The 17,386-nt window shown below is 38.6% G+C and overlaps 1 protein-coding gene across 3 annotated transcripts in view; it reads right to left on the bottom strand.

Annotated features, from left to right (window-relative positions):
* Prkd1 (protein kinase D1) overlaps nucleotides 1-17,386 on the bottom strand; it is a 290,895-nt gene that overhangs the window by 39,895 nt on the left and 233,614 nt on the right. For 2 of the 3 annotated variants that reach the window (XM_026782289.1, XM_026782294.1), the window contains 9 exons: nucleotides 15,470-15,680; nucleotides 15,223-15,300; nucleotides 13,301-13,505; nucleotides 12,125-12,248; nucleotides 10,012-10,089; nucleotides 8,206-8,485; nucleotides 7,089-7,141; nucleotides 5,076-5,148; nucleotides 3,579-3,685 (listed from right to left, as the gene is read on the bottom strand). In XM_026782289.1, the coding sequence (XP_026638090.1) occupies nucleotides 3,579-3,685; nucleotides 5,076-5,148; nucleotides 7,089-7,141; nucleotides 8,206-8,485; nucleotides 10,012-10,089; nucleotides 12,125-12,248; nucleotides 13,301-13,505; nucleotides 15,223-15,300; nucleotides 15,470-15,680 (1,209 nt within the window). The remainder of the gene's footprint in view (nucleotides 1-3,578; nucleotides 3,686-5,075; nucleotides 5,149-7,088; nucleotides 7,142-8,205; nucleotides 8,486-10,011; nucleotides 10,090-12,124; nucleotides 12,249-13,300; nucleotides 13,506-15,222; nucleotides 15,301-15,469; nucleotides 15,681-17,386) is intronic. The other variant, XM_026782292.1, reaches the window with a different exon arrangement.

Here is a 17,386-nt window from a genome sequence, read left to right as displayed (position 1 = left end):
AAATCCTTAATAAATAAATAAATTTAAAATAAAATAAAATAAAATAAAATAAAAAAAGAGAACACTGGCTAGTGGGGAGAGTAAACCAGGCTGCTTTTCCATGGAAAATTGAGGAAATGAAGACTGTGCCACAGAGAATTTCTCTCAAGGATGCCTTCGACTATTTGCAGGACAGATTGTTACAGCACTTCCTGAGAAGATATGGCACCATAATGGAAAATTTAATTCTCTTATTGGCTCCCTGCTGTGTTTTGAAGCCTTGGCTATGAAGCTGGGGCCTTTACTCTGGGGTCAGCAGGCCAACCTCCACGATGGACAGAGAAAGCTCCCTCTACCAAACGAGACCCATAGTTGTTGCATGTGCATATGGTTCTATTTCGTAACTGTGGAAGATTATGATTCAGTCAGTTTCCATTTCAGCTGTGACCTTTTAAGGGCTTACATATTTAGAAAATTTCAAATGAAAAAAACTTTGAAATTCACATTGATGTTATCTTAGGACAAAGTAAAGTTAACACACATTGTTAAGAGAATATATGCTCACAGCGGGACTTCAGCAAGACTAGATATAAGAACTGACACATTCTTCCCATGCATAAGTGTGGCTGTCTTATTTTTACATCAGTGAGGCCACAAGCCAACTTAACCCAACGAATTCTGGAATCTCAAATGTACTCAAATATTCACGCTATATATAGTTTCCTTATGAAAGATGCCATCACAACTGATGTGCAGTTATATTTCTGTTCCAGTACTAATCAGTTCAGATTGACCCTACCTTAATGTTGTTCAAAAATATGATCCAGACATGGTAGCTCTTGGCCACAATCCCAGCATGCAGGAGACTGAGATGGTATTGCCATGATTTTGAGAATAGTCTGAGATAAACAATTCAAATTGAATTCCATGCTAGTCTAGGTTACAACCATAGACAGACAGACAGACAGACAGACAGACAGACAGACACACACACACACACACACACACACACACACAAGAAGGCCTTTGTCAATTAAGGTGGGAAATAAGCACTAACATGTGAGTTGTACTCTAGCCTCCATATATAGCATGTGTGTACCCACATGCATACAAACACACACACACACCATATATACACACATATAAACATAGATATGTTCAACTATGTACATGTTGGGGGTGGGTAGGTGTACATGCCAGGCAGGGTAGCCCATGAGTTCCCATAGATTCTCCTGTCTTGAACACACATCTCGCCATAGTCATGCAGTGATAACAGATACACAGAATTATTCATGGTTTTACATGGGTACTGGGCATATGAGCTTCGGTCCTCACAACTGTGTGGCAGTACTTTATCCATTGAGTTAGCTATGTAGTCTGGATTACCTCTATTTACTTCTAATGGCAACAGACATGCTTCATTTTGGCATCAAGAAAGGGTGTGGATTTTGGGGAGTTATCTCATGATTAACAAACCAGTGTTTTATACATACTTATGTGAAATCTGCTGTAACCCTTTTGATTCCACTAAGTGGAATTGTCTCAGTAGCAAGATTAGGGACGGGTGAGGGAAACAAAATCAATATCTGTTTAGTAAAAAGATTCCTTAATGTTCTCATATGTATATATCCTTGAACATGCCCAGACATTGCTCAGTCATTCTCAGGTTCTCCAAGTCTGGGAGGCTTCCATTGAGCTTTAGATTTCAGCGTTGCTACAGACATGCAGTAAATATAACGAGTTTCCTCCTTTTCTTACAAAAGGAGAGACAGATAAATGGAAACAGAAGCCAAGATGCTGAGAAGAAACAGGCAAACCCTGTCATCTCTCGGGCTGTTCTGCCCTTTCTCAACTTTTCAACATACTGGGTCATATAGAATGTCATGATCTCTACCCATCCTCAGGAATCTTTCAAGCAAATCAAAAGAATGAGAAAAGAATCACGGACCATGATAAAATATTTGTAAAGGTACATTTTATCAAACTTTATAATGGACTGCTCTTAGATATTTCATAATTGTTTCCAAAACTTAACAATAAAAAATCCCGAGATCAAAAATGAGCCAAGATTTGACACCTCAAGAAATATACACTCAGAAACAAACCTACATTAAAAGAAGCTCTCCATCACATATCATCAAGGGAATTCAAATTAAGTATCACATCAGTACACCCTATTAGAACTGTAGACACCTGGGCATCAGTAACAGCAGAATATAAAGAGGCAATGGAGCTGCAGTTCTCTTGTTTGAAGACACGGGAATGAGTGTTACAACTAAGATACATAGATGGGTGGATGTATGAGGTCAAAAAGTCAGTTGAGGAACAGACAGGTATTAGTTATTATCTATAATATCTTAACATCTCTCACAGGATTGGAGCTCAGTGACTAGCTATAGTGCCTGGTCAAAACTGCAGAAGGACACCTCCTCTGTGTCCAGCTTTTTCTCCTGGGGGCTGTTGAACTGAACTCCAGTCCCCATGCTTCTGTGGCAGTACTTTACACACTTAGCTATGTCCCTAGCTTCAACACTTAAAACAGATTTTTTTTTTTATGGTTACAGCCTAGCAAGTGCTAAGATATAAATACAAGACCTGGCATGCTAACCGTGGTTAAGGGAATGCTTGTGAATAGATCCCTGTGCTACACTGCTGCCCAAAGGCAGAAAACACCAGCTTCAGACACTCTGAGATCCATAAAAGCATCTTATTTTTCTATACAAAGTGGCCCAAGATTAAAGTCGTCATTACCTCCTTTGGCTTCGTTTCTCCCACCTCTCCATCACACTTTCCTTATCCCTTTCTCTTACTAGATTGGGTTATGTAATCCAAGTTGGTGTCCAACTAGTAATTCTACTGCCTCCACCTAACCTACACATTGAGATTATAGGCTTCTGCTCTATTTACACTCAAAGCCCAATAAAGGGGAATTAAATGAAACAGTAAATGCAGAGAATTAAACTGCTTTGTCATTAATACATAATCATAAATTTCAACAAAACTGTTCATCAAAATTAGCATTAATGTGCAGAAGTAGGATTTATGGCGGATGTATAAACACATGCACTTAACAGGCATATATATGAAATAGACAACGATGTTGACCAGTTAGCAAGCAGATGCTCAGTTTCCCTTTGACCTCTAAAGGCCTTTCTAACAAATAGGAAAGTTGTACCATCTTCCACATCAAATAAAAACTCACCTGGAGAAGCAGGAAGGGTATCAGGAAAAGTCAGGACAATCAATTTCTTTTTCAAGACACCTGTTACTTACACAGCTCGGAGCTACAAATGTAGCTCTCACAAGGGAGAAGTGCTTATGAAGGTAAGGTCTTTTTTAACCCACAACAAACTGCACTCAGCATGTCCACACTGAGAATATGCATATTTAATGAATACTAAGGACATGGTACACACAAATAAATCAACTTTTGCACACTTAGGATGGTACCAGTCAGGCAACTATGACTCAATTTGCCATTCCAGTTAAGTTACCCTTTACTATCTAGCTAGCCTGTAGATAACTGGATAACTTTCCACTGTTTTACAGAAGTCAGGGAAGGGAATCTGCAGCTCTCAAATGAGATTCAAAGAGTTTACCTGTAAAATTGCAACCTCATTACGAAGCTGACTTTCTTGTTTTGTTGGAAATCTTAATTTGTCAATAATTTTAATAGCTACATCTCTTCCTGTTTTACGATGTTTACCTTTAAAATAAAAAAATAAGGAAAAAAATTAACAGATATAACTTATCAAACGATTTGGTTACATAAACTACTTTGGAATTCTGTTACTTCAACACCTTTTTCCCCCGGGGTTCCTTGCTCTTGCATTGTGCTCTCCCCATTCTCACTGGTTGCTTCCTGATGGCCTCCCTTTTGTTACCGCGCTGCCTTGTTTTTGTGTCTCACTTTCCTGAACACCAGTTCCCATGTCTTGACTCATGGGGACTCTGATTCAACACAGCCATCAACAGTAGCATCTCCTTACACAGCCAGAGCTTCCTGAAGCTCCACTCCCGGGTCTCTGTGAAGTCACCTCTGAGGCTCTTTCATCATTGCTTCCAGTCTCCTGTCTACTCTTAATGCTTTCATTCTTCCTTGTGGGTCTCCACCCTTGTGAGCTCGGTATTTCAGGTCCTTCAGTGTCCGGGGTTCCGAAATACCGTGAGTTTGCCGATTTCTCATCCTACTTATCACCCCTGCTTCACTGTCACACTCGGGGTTGTGACGTCTACTTACTAGGCTCCATCTGCCATTATTTTTATTAGGAAATTATTATTATTATTATTATTGTTATTATTATTATTATTATTATTATTGTAGATGCACAGAATATTAAGACTGGTTACTAGTCATTTGGTTCTCATTTTTAAAAAATTGCAGTATTTTTACAAAAAGCAAACTTACATTGAAAAATAGAACAACTTAAATTCTCTTATTATAAATTCTATATTTAGATTTCTACCAATTTTATAATTAAAAAGTACATAATAAACAAAAGTGTTAGACAGGGTTATTTTATAAAACAGAAACTCACAAAAAAAATCTTGCTACTTATCTAATTAAGAAAAGTGAAAATGTCATTTTCTACAGCAGGTAACACTTTACAATTAACTCTTACTTCAAGGCTTAGACATGACTGAGCTGTCTAGGATCTAACTAAAGAATTGAGCATAGTCCTTGAACAGCTAAAAATTCCGATTCTATGAACTGGATACATTGTTGTAAACATGGGAGTTCAAAGATTTTGGCTTTAGGGACAGTGTCTGTAAGAGTCCAAGAGTCTGAGAGGAAATGAAACCGCTTTGTTTATAAATTACAGCCTTCATGTTTCGACAACTAAATAAATAAATCAAACTGCTTCCATGCTGTGATTAGGGTTTGCAAACATGTAACAACAACAACAACAAAAGCTTTCTGGGCTAGAGGTCTTTCAAAATGCACCTGTTGTTCAGAGGATGGCTATGTCTTCTGAAGTCTCTCCTAGACACACAGATACATGTCTCCCTTGTTGATATTTTTTGGTAATATCATACTTTTATGCACAGGTGCCTAAAATTTTAAGTTCATAAAAACACTTGTGGAGCTAACTCACCTCCATAAACAATTCCAAACTGTCCAGAGCCCAGAACTTCATCAGGAAAAATCTGGTAGACAGTGCTGATGTCCTACGGGTATATGCCCCAAAAAACAGAAATGGAGAACAAGCTTTAATCCTTTTATATTTTATAATTATAATTATTATTACCATAACAAATATAAATATAATTAAATATTCCTAAGGTCATTTCAGACTTATAAATGTTAGATAATATTTTAATGGTTACAATATTCAAATGACATTAATAAAATATTTTGAAAACTATTCTGCTCTCAAGTGCTTGAGACACAACACGTTTTAACAGAGAGAAACAGGACCTAAAACCCAATCGGTGCCATTTATGAGGAATATCTGAAAGTGGAGTCTTCTTTCTTTCCACACTAGTATTTTAGAAATGTCACGAACTATTCTGAGGTCCCAAGATGTGTGTCTCACAATCCTGCCTTATACTCTGGACAGGACAGCGAGGCTACTCCTGGTAAAATCTCATTTCTATGAGAACCTAAGCAATAGGCAACCATTCCAGAATCCCTACTTGCTATGAAAGTAACCCGTTTAGCATTTACTTCTTAAATAATAATTGCTGAGTTGAGAGTGCGCTAATCTGGGCTTCATATTCTGACATTCAGTAAGCATCTTCATGGAAACAGAACAAAAGTTTCATATTTTATTCATCCAGCACTGTACATTGTAACAGACTTTCTAGCTATTTTAAATTCTTCAATTGTTGATCCTTTAGAACAAACAATTTTTTAGTCCTGTTCTCCACTCAGCAATCCTACCCACAGCTACTTCTTTCCTCCTTTTTCTTTGAAAACATCTAGAAAAATTGTGTGCTGCGATCCCCTTGGAGAGTTCACAAGAATTCTAAACTCTCTGATAATGAAAATCATTATCCCAGTCCCTTTGTTCCCCCGAAACCAAGCTATTCCATCTGCTAACAAATGGGCTCTTTAGAATTTTTTTTTTGAAAATTTAACTCAAAATTTTCAGTGGATAACAATAGCAGACCAAGGTAAAGTGCCTCTGTGGTCTTCAGAGTGACCTGCAGCTCTCGCGGCCCTTCCTGTTTGCAAGAGCAGCAAGAACCTGCTGTCTTGAGACATGCATCGCAGGATGAACAGTATCCACTCAAGCTTCATGATGAAGTTTTCTCATGTAATTCATGGTTGCCTTGGTTCAGTGGAAAACGGTTCAACAAGTATTTCAGGGACAAGATTAATACTGAACGGACATCCATGGAGTTTATTCTTTGACAAACAAGCCCAGGTGGCTGTAAGTAGGATGATAAGCGCCTCAGGTGCAGTGAACAAACAGAACAAACAATTAATGCTGTTGGCCACAGGAATGAGGTAGGAAAGCCGTTCGTCCACTTTGGGTTCTGACTATGGAGTGAAATCAAGCAAACACAACAGCATATAAAACATCTTACAACATGATCTATAACTCCCCAAACCAGAAAGAAAGGCTTGCGTTAGGTAGCATGGGTGACAGGGGTTCCTGATTCTGCAGCTTTCTTGCGGGCTAGATCATGAATACGTATATGTGACTAACAACATTTGCAACCCTTGCCATTTATTTGCAGTCCTTGTCAGCAAAGAATGACCTGTTTAAAAACTCGTACAAATAAAAATTTTTATTTTATTTGTATATCGATTTTGACTGTACAATTTCAACCAAGAAACTTCAAGTGTCAGGTGTAGGCGAGTGGCACCCTAGGTGCCAAGCCTGCCACCTTCTTGCAGTGTTCTCAGTAAACGATTTGTCTTATTTTGCTCTCTAAAAAAAGGAATAAAGGTAAAAGGTATTTCACTATGATTGTTTATTATGACAAACAACCTCTGGTACTATGTTATGGAATCTAGAAATATCGGTAAACAAACAATGCAGTGTTTATAAAATATAGAAGAAGAATATAGCATGTTAGATGAATAAACATCTAACACGTGATATTTTTATTTTCCAGTAATTGCATTCTAAGATTGATATTAATAGACATGAACTCACCACGTTTTCCTGGATCTGGCAATTGGAAACTGAAATGCTCACAGAAACATCTTCTGGAAATTCATGTTTGAAAGTAGACATAAGGTAGATGAAGTGTAAGAAAAAAAAAAGAGTGAGTATCAGTCATCCCAGAGAACTGCATTTACATCAATCTCTGCAATTAGATATTCATGCAAAAGTTCTATTAGAATATATGATTTCTCTTAAAATTATAAATTCAGTCTCTACATGTTTTTTTTAAATATATTTGTCAGCATGGAACTTGGATTATAAAAGACTTGGGTTCCAATTCTTGCTTTGCTATGCAGCAACTCCAGTATGAGCTTACAGACGACTAACTTTCTAGAAATTAATTGTTTTTGTTAGAATGTAGACAAGTCATTAATTGACAGAGGTCTAGGCATTAAAATAGAGGGCTCTGACTAAGTGAGTCGCTTATTTACAAATACATTCTTTATACTTGGATTAATCACATATATCTTATTAATATACTGGCTAAAGAAAAAATCATAACAGAACAGATATACCAAATGCTTAAAAGGCTTCATCTGCAGGCTGCATGATTAATAACTATGATGGAGTTTCATATCATAATTTTATATAGGTCTTCCTCTATCTTTTTTAGTTCATCTTCAATATTTTATTTCGATTGTACTCTGGCTGAATCTATTGAACTAATGCACAGAAACGTCTTCCTGGGAGAAGGTGGTCAAGTGTAACATGGTCTTTATAACATAGGCTCCAAATAGAGAAGTATGAGACGTGATTTGGGAAAAATAAGGGTTTGCTTTTTTTTTTCATATTTGTGGCACTCAAGTGAAACTCTAACTGCAAACTGGATGAGTTCTTTGGGCAACAATAGATCTGGACATCTGTGGATGTTTAATGTATAGGTTATGCTTAACTTTGTAAAAGTTCTAATATTAAAGAAATACAACAATTTGATGAATGAAGTATTTTAGTAAGCATAGCAGCTTCTCTTCAGAGATTCCGTGTTGTCCCACACGCTGATGCCAGCACATGGAGTCTTTCTTCATTGTCTCATTGAGGAAAGGAACAGGTCGGTTACTGAAACACCAGCATGCAAACTGTGGCAGACTCAAGCCATCGAACTTACTATGCATATTGGTTCCTGAACCAACAGAGGAGCCCTTGGGGATGACAGGCATGAGGGCGTGCTGAATGGCCACCTCCCACATCCTAGCCACATCTGCACCGATGCCGCTGGTGAAAACGCTGTTGTTTGGTGGGGGGCTTGAAGGGGTGACCACATTTTCCCCCACATAATAAACCACATTCGCTGTAGTGATTTCAAAACAGTGGGGATTAGCTCCAGTGGGAATTAACGCTGAAGGTTTCGCGGGTTCCAGGCATAAAATTTCTGATAAAGGAATTTCCTGCGGAAGACAGGGGATGGTGAATGTAGTTTATCAAAAGCCTGTCAACTAGTGAATAAAATCCACATATAAGGTAGGGAATTAAAAACAGATGCAATTTATGGGAAATATTTGACAACATATACAGCATAAAACTATATTAAATAAAATCTATGCCATGTGAGAAAGGGAATTACAAAATTTACAGAAAATATTTTATAACAGAAACACATACATAAAATTTAATATTTTATAATGAGGTCTTACCATACTTTCCCAGAAATTTCAAGGTGTTTTTTGTTTGTTTTGCTTTTAAACAACGGTTATGTGGCAGGTGGGAGAGTCTAACGAAGCTATGTGGCGAATTGGACAATTTTTTTTTTAATGCATTTGGGTACTCCTGGCTGTTGTTCATTTTAAAGAATCTTAGAGGCACTTCAGTCAAACATGTTTTGATGCAGTATGTGTGAACGTAATGTGTTACACAGGTAAGTGAGTGTCCATGGATGAAAAGCACGGCAAGTTCTTCAGCTATGTGCGCTTGGGTCACGCTTACCCATTTTTTGAGACAGGGTCTCTCTAAACTCAGAGCTTACTGAAATTCCCATCTCTGTGCCCCCATATTAGGTTTAAAGACATTTGAACCATGACTTGTTTTTTTGTTTTTTTTTTTGTTTTTTTTTTTTGTGACTGCTGAGGAGATAACTCAGCTCCTCAGGCTTATGTGGTAAGTACTTTATGCAATGATTCATCTCTCCCAACCCCACAACTGTTTGTTTTAATGATCATTTAAGTATTGAAAATATTAGGTGTCACACTATAGTCCAGAAAGCATAAAGTAACTAAAGCAATAACTTCTTTTTTTTCTATTTAAAATGTAATAATGCTTTAATTCCTATACTTGGGAGGCAGAGGCAGCCTCCTGTGAGCAGAGCAGATCTCTGTGAGTTCGAGGCCAACCTTGTCTACACAGTGAGTTCCAGGATAGGCTTCAAAGCTGCACAGAGAAACCCTGCCTTGAAAAACCAAAAATAAAAAAAAAAAAATAAAACAATGCAGTAATGCTTCCTTTTGTGTTGCAGCTGCGTACGGTAACATGACAAATCAAAGGAACCAATCTAGATAGCAAACTTCTATTATTTAATGTAGAAAGACAGTTGTCTGCTGCTAAATCAATAGAAGAAACAGATCCTAGTAAGTGCTGGCAGTCACGAGGAACTGTTCTACTTGTTAATCTCCAGTGATGTGCTAGATTCCCGAGGGTCTCAGAATTCACTCTTAGACAGTGACCATCTCCCTCTCCATCATTCTGTTCCTCACCATCTCCCGTGCCAGAAGCACACTGCAGGAAATGGTGAGATTCACAGAAGAATCAAGTGGTTACATCCGGATGCCTACAAAAATTCTGTAGCACAGAGGAGAAGATCTCCCTCAGAAGGAGCCTGGGAATGGTCACACAGTTGGATGTGGACAACATCCATGATTCCCTTCACTCCCAGGAGGATGCAAGGAGGAACTTGAACAACACTGAAAGAAGCCAGCCTCACCTTGTAGTACCGGCTTCCTGTGTCATTTTGAAAGAGCGTAATGCACTTGCTGTCCAATCTCCAGTAATGCCTTTTCCGCTGAAATAGAAGTCATGAAACTTTAAGAATAAATGAGTTTTATAAAAACAAGGGCATTTTTTCAGAGAGAATATGGATTCAATGATAAAATGTATAAGGGCATTAGCCCAGAAGTCTCATAGTTTGACTCCAGAAACTGATGATTTAATGAACACAATGTGACAGGTTTCTGTACCTACCTTTTAGGTTGGGATAGTAATAAAGAAAATGGATTAGCATCCTGAGAAATACCTGGGGCTTCATGATATGTATAATAAAAGACAAGAAAATTTTTAACATTTTTTTTTCCTTAAAGAGCTAAAGGAGATGTTGTAGTTTACAACAAAGCAGGGATTAATAGGAGGTAGAATGTCTGTATGTGCATATCTTTTAGAACGTGACAAGCCCTGTCCATTCAGCTAGGTGTTTTCACTTTTAATAGAACTCTGGATTCTACATCACTAAATACATTTCACTGGATGGAAAGTTTGACCTCGTGGTTCCAGGTTTAACAGAGGTAGAGAAATGCACTTGACCATGTCACATTCTCTTCAGCTGACCCCTGAACTCACAGCTGCGGGTTTGTGAGTCTGTTCTATTACAGCACCTGGCCTAGGCGGACGGGTACGAATCTGCCTCTTTTCAGAAACAAAGTTGCAACATTATTCTTGGTGTCTTTCTGCTGGGAAATATTATTTTGTTTTGTTTTGCTTTGCTTTGCTTTTCAAGACAGGGTTTCTCTCTAGCTTTGGAGCCTGTTCTCGAACTAGCTCTTGTAGACCAGGCTGGCCTCGAACTCACAGAGATCCACCTACCTCTGCCTCCCGAGTGCTAGGATTAAAGGTGTGTGTAACCACTGCCCGGCGAGGGGAATATTATTTTAAGGTGTGATGCTTTGTTTTATGCTGCATTTGTTTAAATCTGTGAAGCTGTGATCTTCACCTGTCTTAAACATCTGATGGCCTAACAAAGAGCTGAACGGTCAATGGCAAGGTAGGAGCAAGGATAGGTGGGGCTGCCAGGCAGAGAGGATAAATTAAGGGAGGAACCAGGAAGAGCAGCAAAAGAATAAGAAGAGGAGGAGGATGTAAGAGACCAGCCACCTAGCCAGCCACGAAGTAAGAAGCAAAGTAAGATATACAAAAGGAAGAAAAGGAAAAAGTCCAGAGATAACTGGTAGTTGTGATAATTTAAGACAAGCTGGCCAGAAACAAGCCAAGCTAAAGCAAAATATTCATAATTAAGAACAAGCCTCTGTGTGTGATTTATTTGGGGGCTGGGTGGTGGGCCCCTCTAAAAGCCAAAAGAGCAAAATCATCACACAGCATCTTTCATAACCACTTATAGACCATATGAATATGTTTCATATATTTATATATAAAAGAAGAAAAATATTCTTTAAATAGTTTCCAATAAACACAAGAGGAAATTAACATTGTTCACTTGAACTAAATATTCTCTCCCACAAGAAGGTCTAAATTATAAATGACCAACTGAAGCACACAAGTCTCTTTATCTAAAGACAAGGTAGAAATCCTATTGATGGGTAGAGATAAGGAACATAGAATTAAAGGCTCCCACCAAATGTCAATTAGTTAAATTCTGAACCATGGCTCAAGGACGCTGTTTTCCACCCATACACACAACTTTATTATAGATCTATTAGGAATCAACTTATAATAAGAGAAACAGACTACAGGGTTATCACACACCCACGTGGCTGATTTTTAAACAAAGAATTTAGGTCTTGAGGATATATAATAGTCAACAATGTTCTCCCCACCCCCAATGAAGTTTCTTTTAAAAGTATAGACCACAGAAGGGTCTAGAAACTCTTTCATGGCTCTCCTAGAAATGACAAGACATTCCACTTGTCTACAGAGCATTGTTTTTGCACTGTAATTGTATTTTACAGTTTTATTCTAACCCCATGACTTATTCACCTATATCAAAGACCCAGATAGCACGCGCTCTGCTGTGAGGACTACTCCCAAGAACTCATGTTCCCCAGGCCTCTGAGGCAGGACTGTCATACAAAGCACTTCTGTCTCCTTACCAGTGTGTCCTTGCTGGTGTAATGGACCATCCATCCTTCCTTCATCACTGTGCTGCTTCTCCGCTTGGTGTGCTTGACAGACTGCACCACCCGCATGAGGGGGATGTTGTTGCTTGTTGAAGGGCTTGAAACATCAAAATACGTTAGAGGGAAATATTTTCATATTCACACCTTCTTTTTGTGAATAAACGCTCATTTAAACTATTTCAAAGCAGAAGTCAACAAATGCACATCTCATTTTCAGTGAAATGTACTGTCAGGGATGAATGGTTTAGAAGTGAGTTCCTCGGGAGAGTGGCAGGTACTCAGATGTTCACTTTTTAACTCCCTAGGCAGAGTAAGAAGCACCTAGATTTTCGCACTTATCTGGATGGTGTTCAAATTTTTAGGAAAACAGTGGAGTTACTCTCAGTGTTTTGAAGCTTTAGTATTCAAAACCACAGAGGAAAGTTTATTGAATGTAGCAGGCATGATAATAGTAATTTATGGATTACGTACTGTGATATTATGTATTATAGTATTTCTGCATGAACTGTGTCTGAGTGATTTCTTAAAAATACTAGAACTTGTCATTTGAGTTGTCTTTTATGTAGCTGGTATTCATGGGATTATTCTCATCCTTCACCTTTTTCTCTTCTAAGTGACTCTAACTCTTTCTGGATTTTTTTCTTCCCTCTCTCCCTCTTCATCTTTTTCTTTATTTCCCTCAAGTCCTCAGGCACTTGAAATGTATGTTCCTCAAAGTAAAGCCAGCTTTAAGGCTAATATTTTCACTACTCAAAGAAGGCTTATTATTCCAGTAAATGGAAGATATGCAATATATCCCTGCACGATGGTAACTAATCTCAACGTGTTAAGGTATTTAACATTTGTAAAACGGATAGAAAAGTGTCAGTATGCTTTGTAATGTCAATTAGAGTGGAAAACTTTTCCTGAAAGGGGTCAGGTGGTGAGGATCTTGGACATGGTTGATACAAACGACATTAAGAGGCATGTTTACAATAAGATTCAATTACAAAGCAGGCAATAGTTCCATTTGACCTGGTTTCAAAGGTTTTCTTCGACAGTACACAGTTCTTCAGAATTAAGTCAGGCATATCCCAAGCTTCTTTTAAAGACTGAAATATCTAAGAGCCTGCAGGATTCAACCTCTTTGAGTCCTACTGGGTCTCTAACCTGATGGTCCTGTTGGAGTCCTCCTGGTCTGCATCTGGATCCTGCATCTCCGCACCATCACTCTGGCCCTCCGCCATAGCCATCTCGGCATCCTGGGCCATGGCCTCCTCCATGTCCTCCATGAGTCCACTGTTCCGCTCACTGTCATTGTCATCACTTCCTTCTTCCATGACAACATCAGATTCTGCCCCAGGGCTAAGCAAATCTAGAAAATTGTGAGGACCCAAGAAGATAAGTCTGAAATCTTGGAGCCAGTACGTAAGGGAAAGACTATCCTAACAACCCCCAAGCTGAGCCCTATAAAGAATTTATCTATCTTTTTATATCCCTTTTCACCTTTATTCATAGTATATGAATGGATGGACAATAAACATACTTTCACAGCCTGATACTTGTTCCTCAGGTCTACAAGGCAAAGGAAAAAAATAAAAAAAGAAATTCTATAAAATGAAACCTAGGAGTACAATTCTGGAAAGCCATGTCCAGGTATAATTGAACCAGGAAACTGGTAATATTTCATAGGACAGGCCTCCTGGGGGAAAGAAGCTAATGTGGGGGTGGGATTCACATGAAAAAAGAGTTACCTATATCTAACTACTACTGCAGTTAGCTTCTTAAATCATGTATCCCAATCTATTAAATTGTTCACATAAAGTATAATTTTTAAATACCTAAAGTATTTGTTATTTGAATGTTAAACCCTGTCCATGTACAGTTGATAGCAATGGTAAAATTTTAATTACTTTACTAATGCAAATTACTCATTTTAAAATAAGAAAAACAGATCAATCAGAGACTCTTAACAGCTATGCCTGGGGAATTTCCACTTCACCCCATTGCTCTGACTATATAAGCAAATGCAATCTCCAGGACATCCTCCTCACAAACTTGCCCATTTCCCCTGGGTTCTATTTATCAGGTCCAATTGAAAATTCCCTGGGATTGAAGAGTCAATATCACAAGCCTCAGAGAGTGGGAAATTCGCCAAGCTTTCAATTTTGCCAGCTAACTTTGGACCTCTACGCTGGAAATCTGTGTGCATACAAATACTTTCCTTGACAGTGCTCCCCCCCGCCCACTGCTCTTTGCCCCTTCTAGGTCTATTTCTTCCAGAGAAATGTAATCACGTATTCTTTAGCTTTTCATAAAACAATTATCTCTGTATATTCTGAGGTTCTATAACCACGAGATTTCGAACTCTACTGGTGTAAAAATTAACAGAAACAGTTCATGGTCTTTGGAAAAAGGGAGCCTGGGATCCTCAGTCACATCAAAGTGTGATAACCCTTAGAACAGCACCTAGGTGGTGAAGTGAATCAATGTAATCCATATAGTTGGATTATTCTCAAAAAATACTTCTATTGTAGGAAGAAAACTACTTTCTGAGAGCTAAGGTCTTCCTCTTTGGGATTCAGGCTCGCACTCAGGTATATACTGAAGCAGACATCTGGAGCTGTTTGCCTCTAGTCCAGCCTGTGATCGTGACCTTCATCAGTGGGTAGGGAAGGAGGTTAACTTGTGCCTCCACGCTTCAAGGAAGTGGAGCCGCAGAAACTGAGAGGGAGCGCTGGTTTGTAGGTGTCCAACATGGTCTATGTTTCCAAGCAAACTAGGCTTAGGGAATGAAATAAGGGTAGGCAAGAAATGACAGGCATGCAAGGTTTTAACATGAATTATATGCTGTGTGAAGATTTATTATTATTATTATTATTATTATTATTATTATTATTATTATTATATAAAAATCTAATGGTCTGAAATGGAAGTTTCCATTCCAGAGAAGAACCTGAGCCATTATTTATTTGTGGATGAGTTACAAATATCTCCACTGAAAAACGAAAGAAAAAAACACTGATAAATCATAAACACTACCTTCTGTGATTTGCATGAGACACAGAACACGGCTATGAATTGTCCCCTACCTCCATTGATGGTCACTTCACCCAAGCAGTTGTTTGGGACTTTCGGCGCACAGCGTTTGTGACAGTTGAATCTGCAATCTACTCACGAAGGTTTGAAAACAAAAACACAAAACAAAACAGAACAAAAACAGAAAATTATCAGACAGAGAAAACGTGGCACAAAATATAGTGACTTAAAAAGAAAGATGATTCATTTAAGGCATGACGGGTGCCAGGTGCCAGTGACTGGGGTCTAGGGGGTCCTCACCTTTGCACTGCAAGCCCTGCCGGAAGAGGCCCTTGAGGAGCCTTTTGCAGAACTGGCACACAGTGGGCCGCGTGTAGGAGTGGATGACAAAGGTGTGTGGCACCTTCACCTTAGACATCAAAATCTTGTCAAGCTGAATTGGCCGGCCAATGTACGACTGCGAATTTGACCTCTTCTCGCGACCAATGAATGACTCTGATGGCGACTTTTGCTGGGTTTTGGGAAATGATAAATGGCGACAAGGTGTGATTTAACTGCATTTTTAAATTTCGTTCTATTTTGCTACTGAATTTGAACATTGATACCAAGTAATCTGAAATTAGATTTCTGTTGATCACTATAGCTCACGCCCACTGAGGTCACATCTCTACAAACTGAATGAAAGCCACACACTGGAGAGCAAAATATGTGAACCTGATTTCTAGGACTTTTAAATCACTTCTTTTTTTTTTTCAAGCATCGAAATAGTAATTTGTTTACTTTTAACACAGAAATACAAAGCCGAAATAAAACAAGGAATGTTCCTTCATGCCACATCTCTCTTTATACAGAACTTTCTAGATCACCATACGCACAAGGACAGCAGTGTGACCAGTTCAGAAAGGTAGAGATGGAAATTCAGACTCCACACAGCATTTTCTCTAAGAGAAGCCAACAGTTTCTTTGGGTTCCCTTGAGGGAAAAAAATTAATATGATTTTAAATAATTCCTCAATTACATAAAAAGGCAAAGGGCTAAAGTTAGGCAATACTTCTTATAATTAAGAAATGTAGCAACCAACGGGCTACATAAGGCACAGAATACTGGTATTTGCAGTGATAATAACATGAGTGTGCTATGCTGAAGTGCATTAACTGAAAGGAACTACTACTTCATTTCCTTTGAACAGTTTCATGACCATGTACTTGGAAATAGAATACATTTATTTGGAATAAAAGAAGAATGGAAATATTCCTTAGTAGCTATTGTAATTGCATGTCTAATTAGTTAAACTCCAGCTCTGCATGAAGAAGCATTAGGTGGCTGAAAAGACGGTCCTAGTTGACATGCCTAAGCTCACACACCTTAAATAATTCTTTTATGATGAATACTGGATGAAGAGTGGAGCAAATATATATATATATATAGTCCTTACTTGCTTTAAGAACCCCATCTTTTTATCTTATCTGGCTAATTTCAAAATTGGAACAACTATTGACAAAATAGTTGTTAAATACCACAGGCATAAAATCTCCATGCATTTTCGTCTCTGGCTAACCAAAATCTAAAGTCGCTTATTACTCAGCAGGGGAATGAATGGCGACACACAAGCTGCAGCAAAACAAAATCTGACATGAGGTTTCTGTTTGGACTATCACGTCCACAGTTACATTCATAATTAGAATTCAATGATAGAAAAGTAAATCCTTCCTGATGGCCAGAAAGGGTATTCCCCTCTAGCCCATTTCTAGTCCGATGGCGACACAAACACAGTCCTCTCTATCAAGGACCCACAGTGACCACACTCCACTGGGATCCAAGTGGGACATTTATCCTTCCTATCTTCAATTCCAATCATACTAGACTTACCCTTCGTCCAGCTGGAGCTTGCATATCTAAGGTCCCCACACACAAAGTATCTAAATCCTTTTGGGACTCAACTCCAGATGCAGACCCAGGATCCCAGCAGCTCTGCCCTTTCAGTATCTCCTTCTAGCCATTCTCCACTCCTCTGAGATGGCCCTCATGCAGAAGAGTCCTCTGCTACTAACCCCACAGCTATCGTACTTGGTTGTAATTCAGAAACCTGGTTAGGACCTGGAGTGGAGAACAGCAACAAAAAACAGAAAGAACACCCATCCAATAAGGACAAGACATTCACACACACACACACACACACACACACACACACACACACACACACACACACACACACAA

The sequence above is a fragment of the Microtus ochrogaster genome, chromosome 1 (genome assembly GCF_000317375.1).
Source record: "Microtus ochrogaster isolate Prairie Vole_2 chromosome 1, MicOch1.0, whole genome shotgun sequence".
NCBI lineage: Eukaryota > Metazoa > Chordata > Mammalia > Rodentia > Cricetidae > Microtus > Microtus ochrogaster.
The sequence above is the reverse complement of the archived record's forward strand: the minus strand, read 5'-3'. Positions and strand labels throughout refer to the sequence as shown.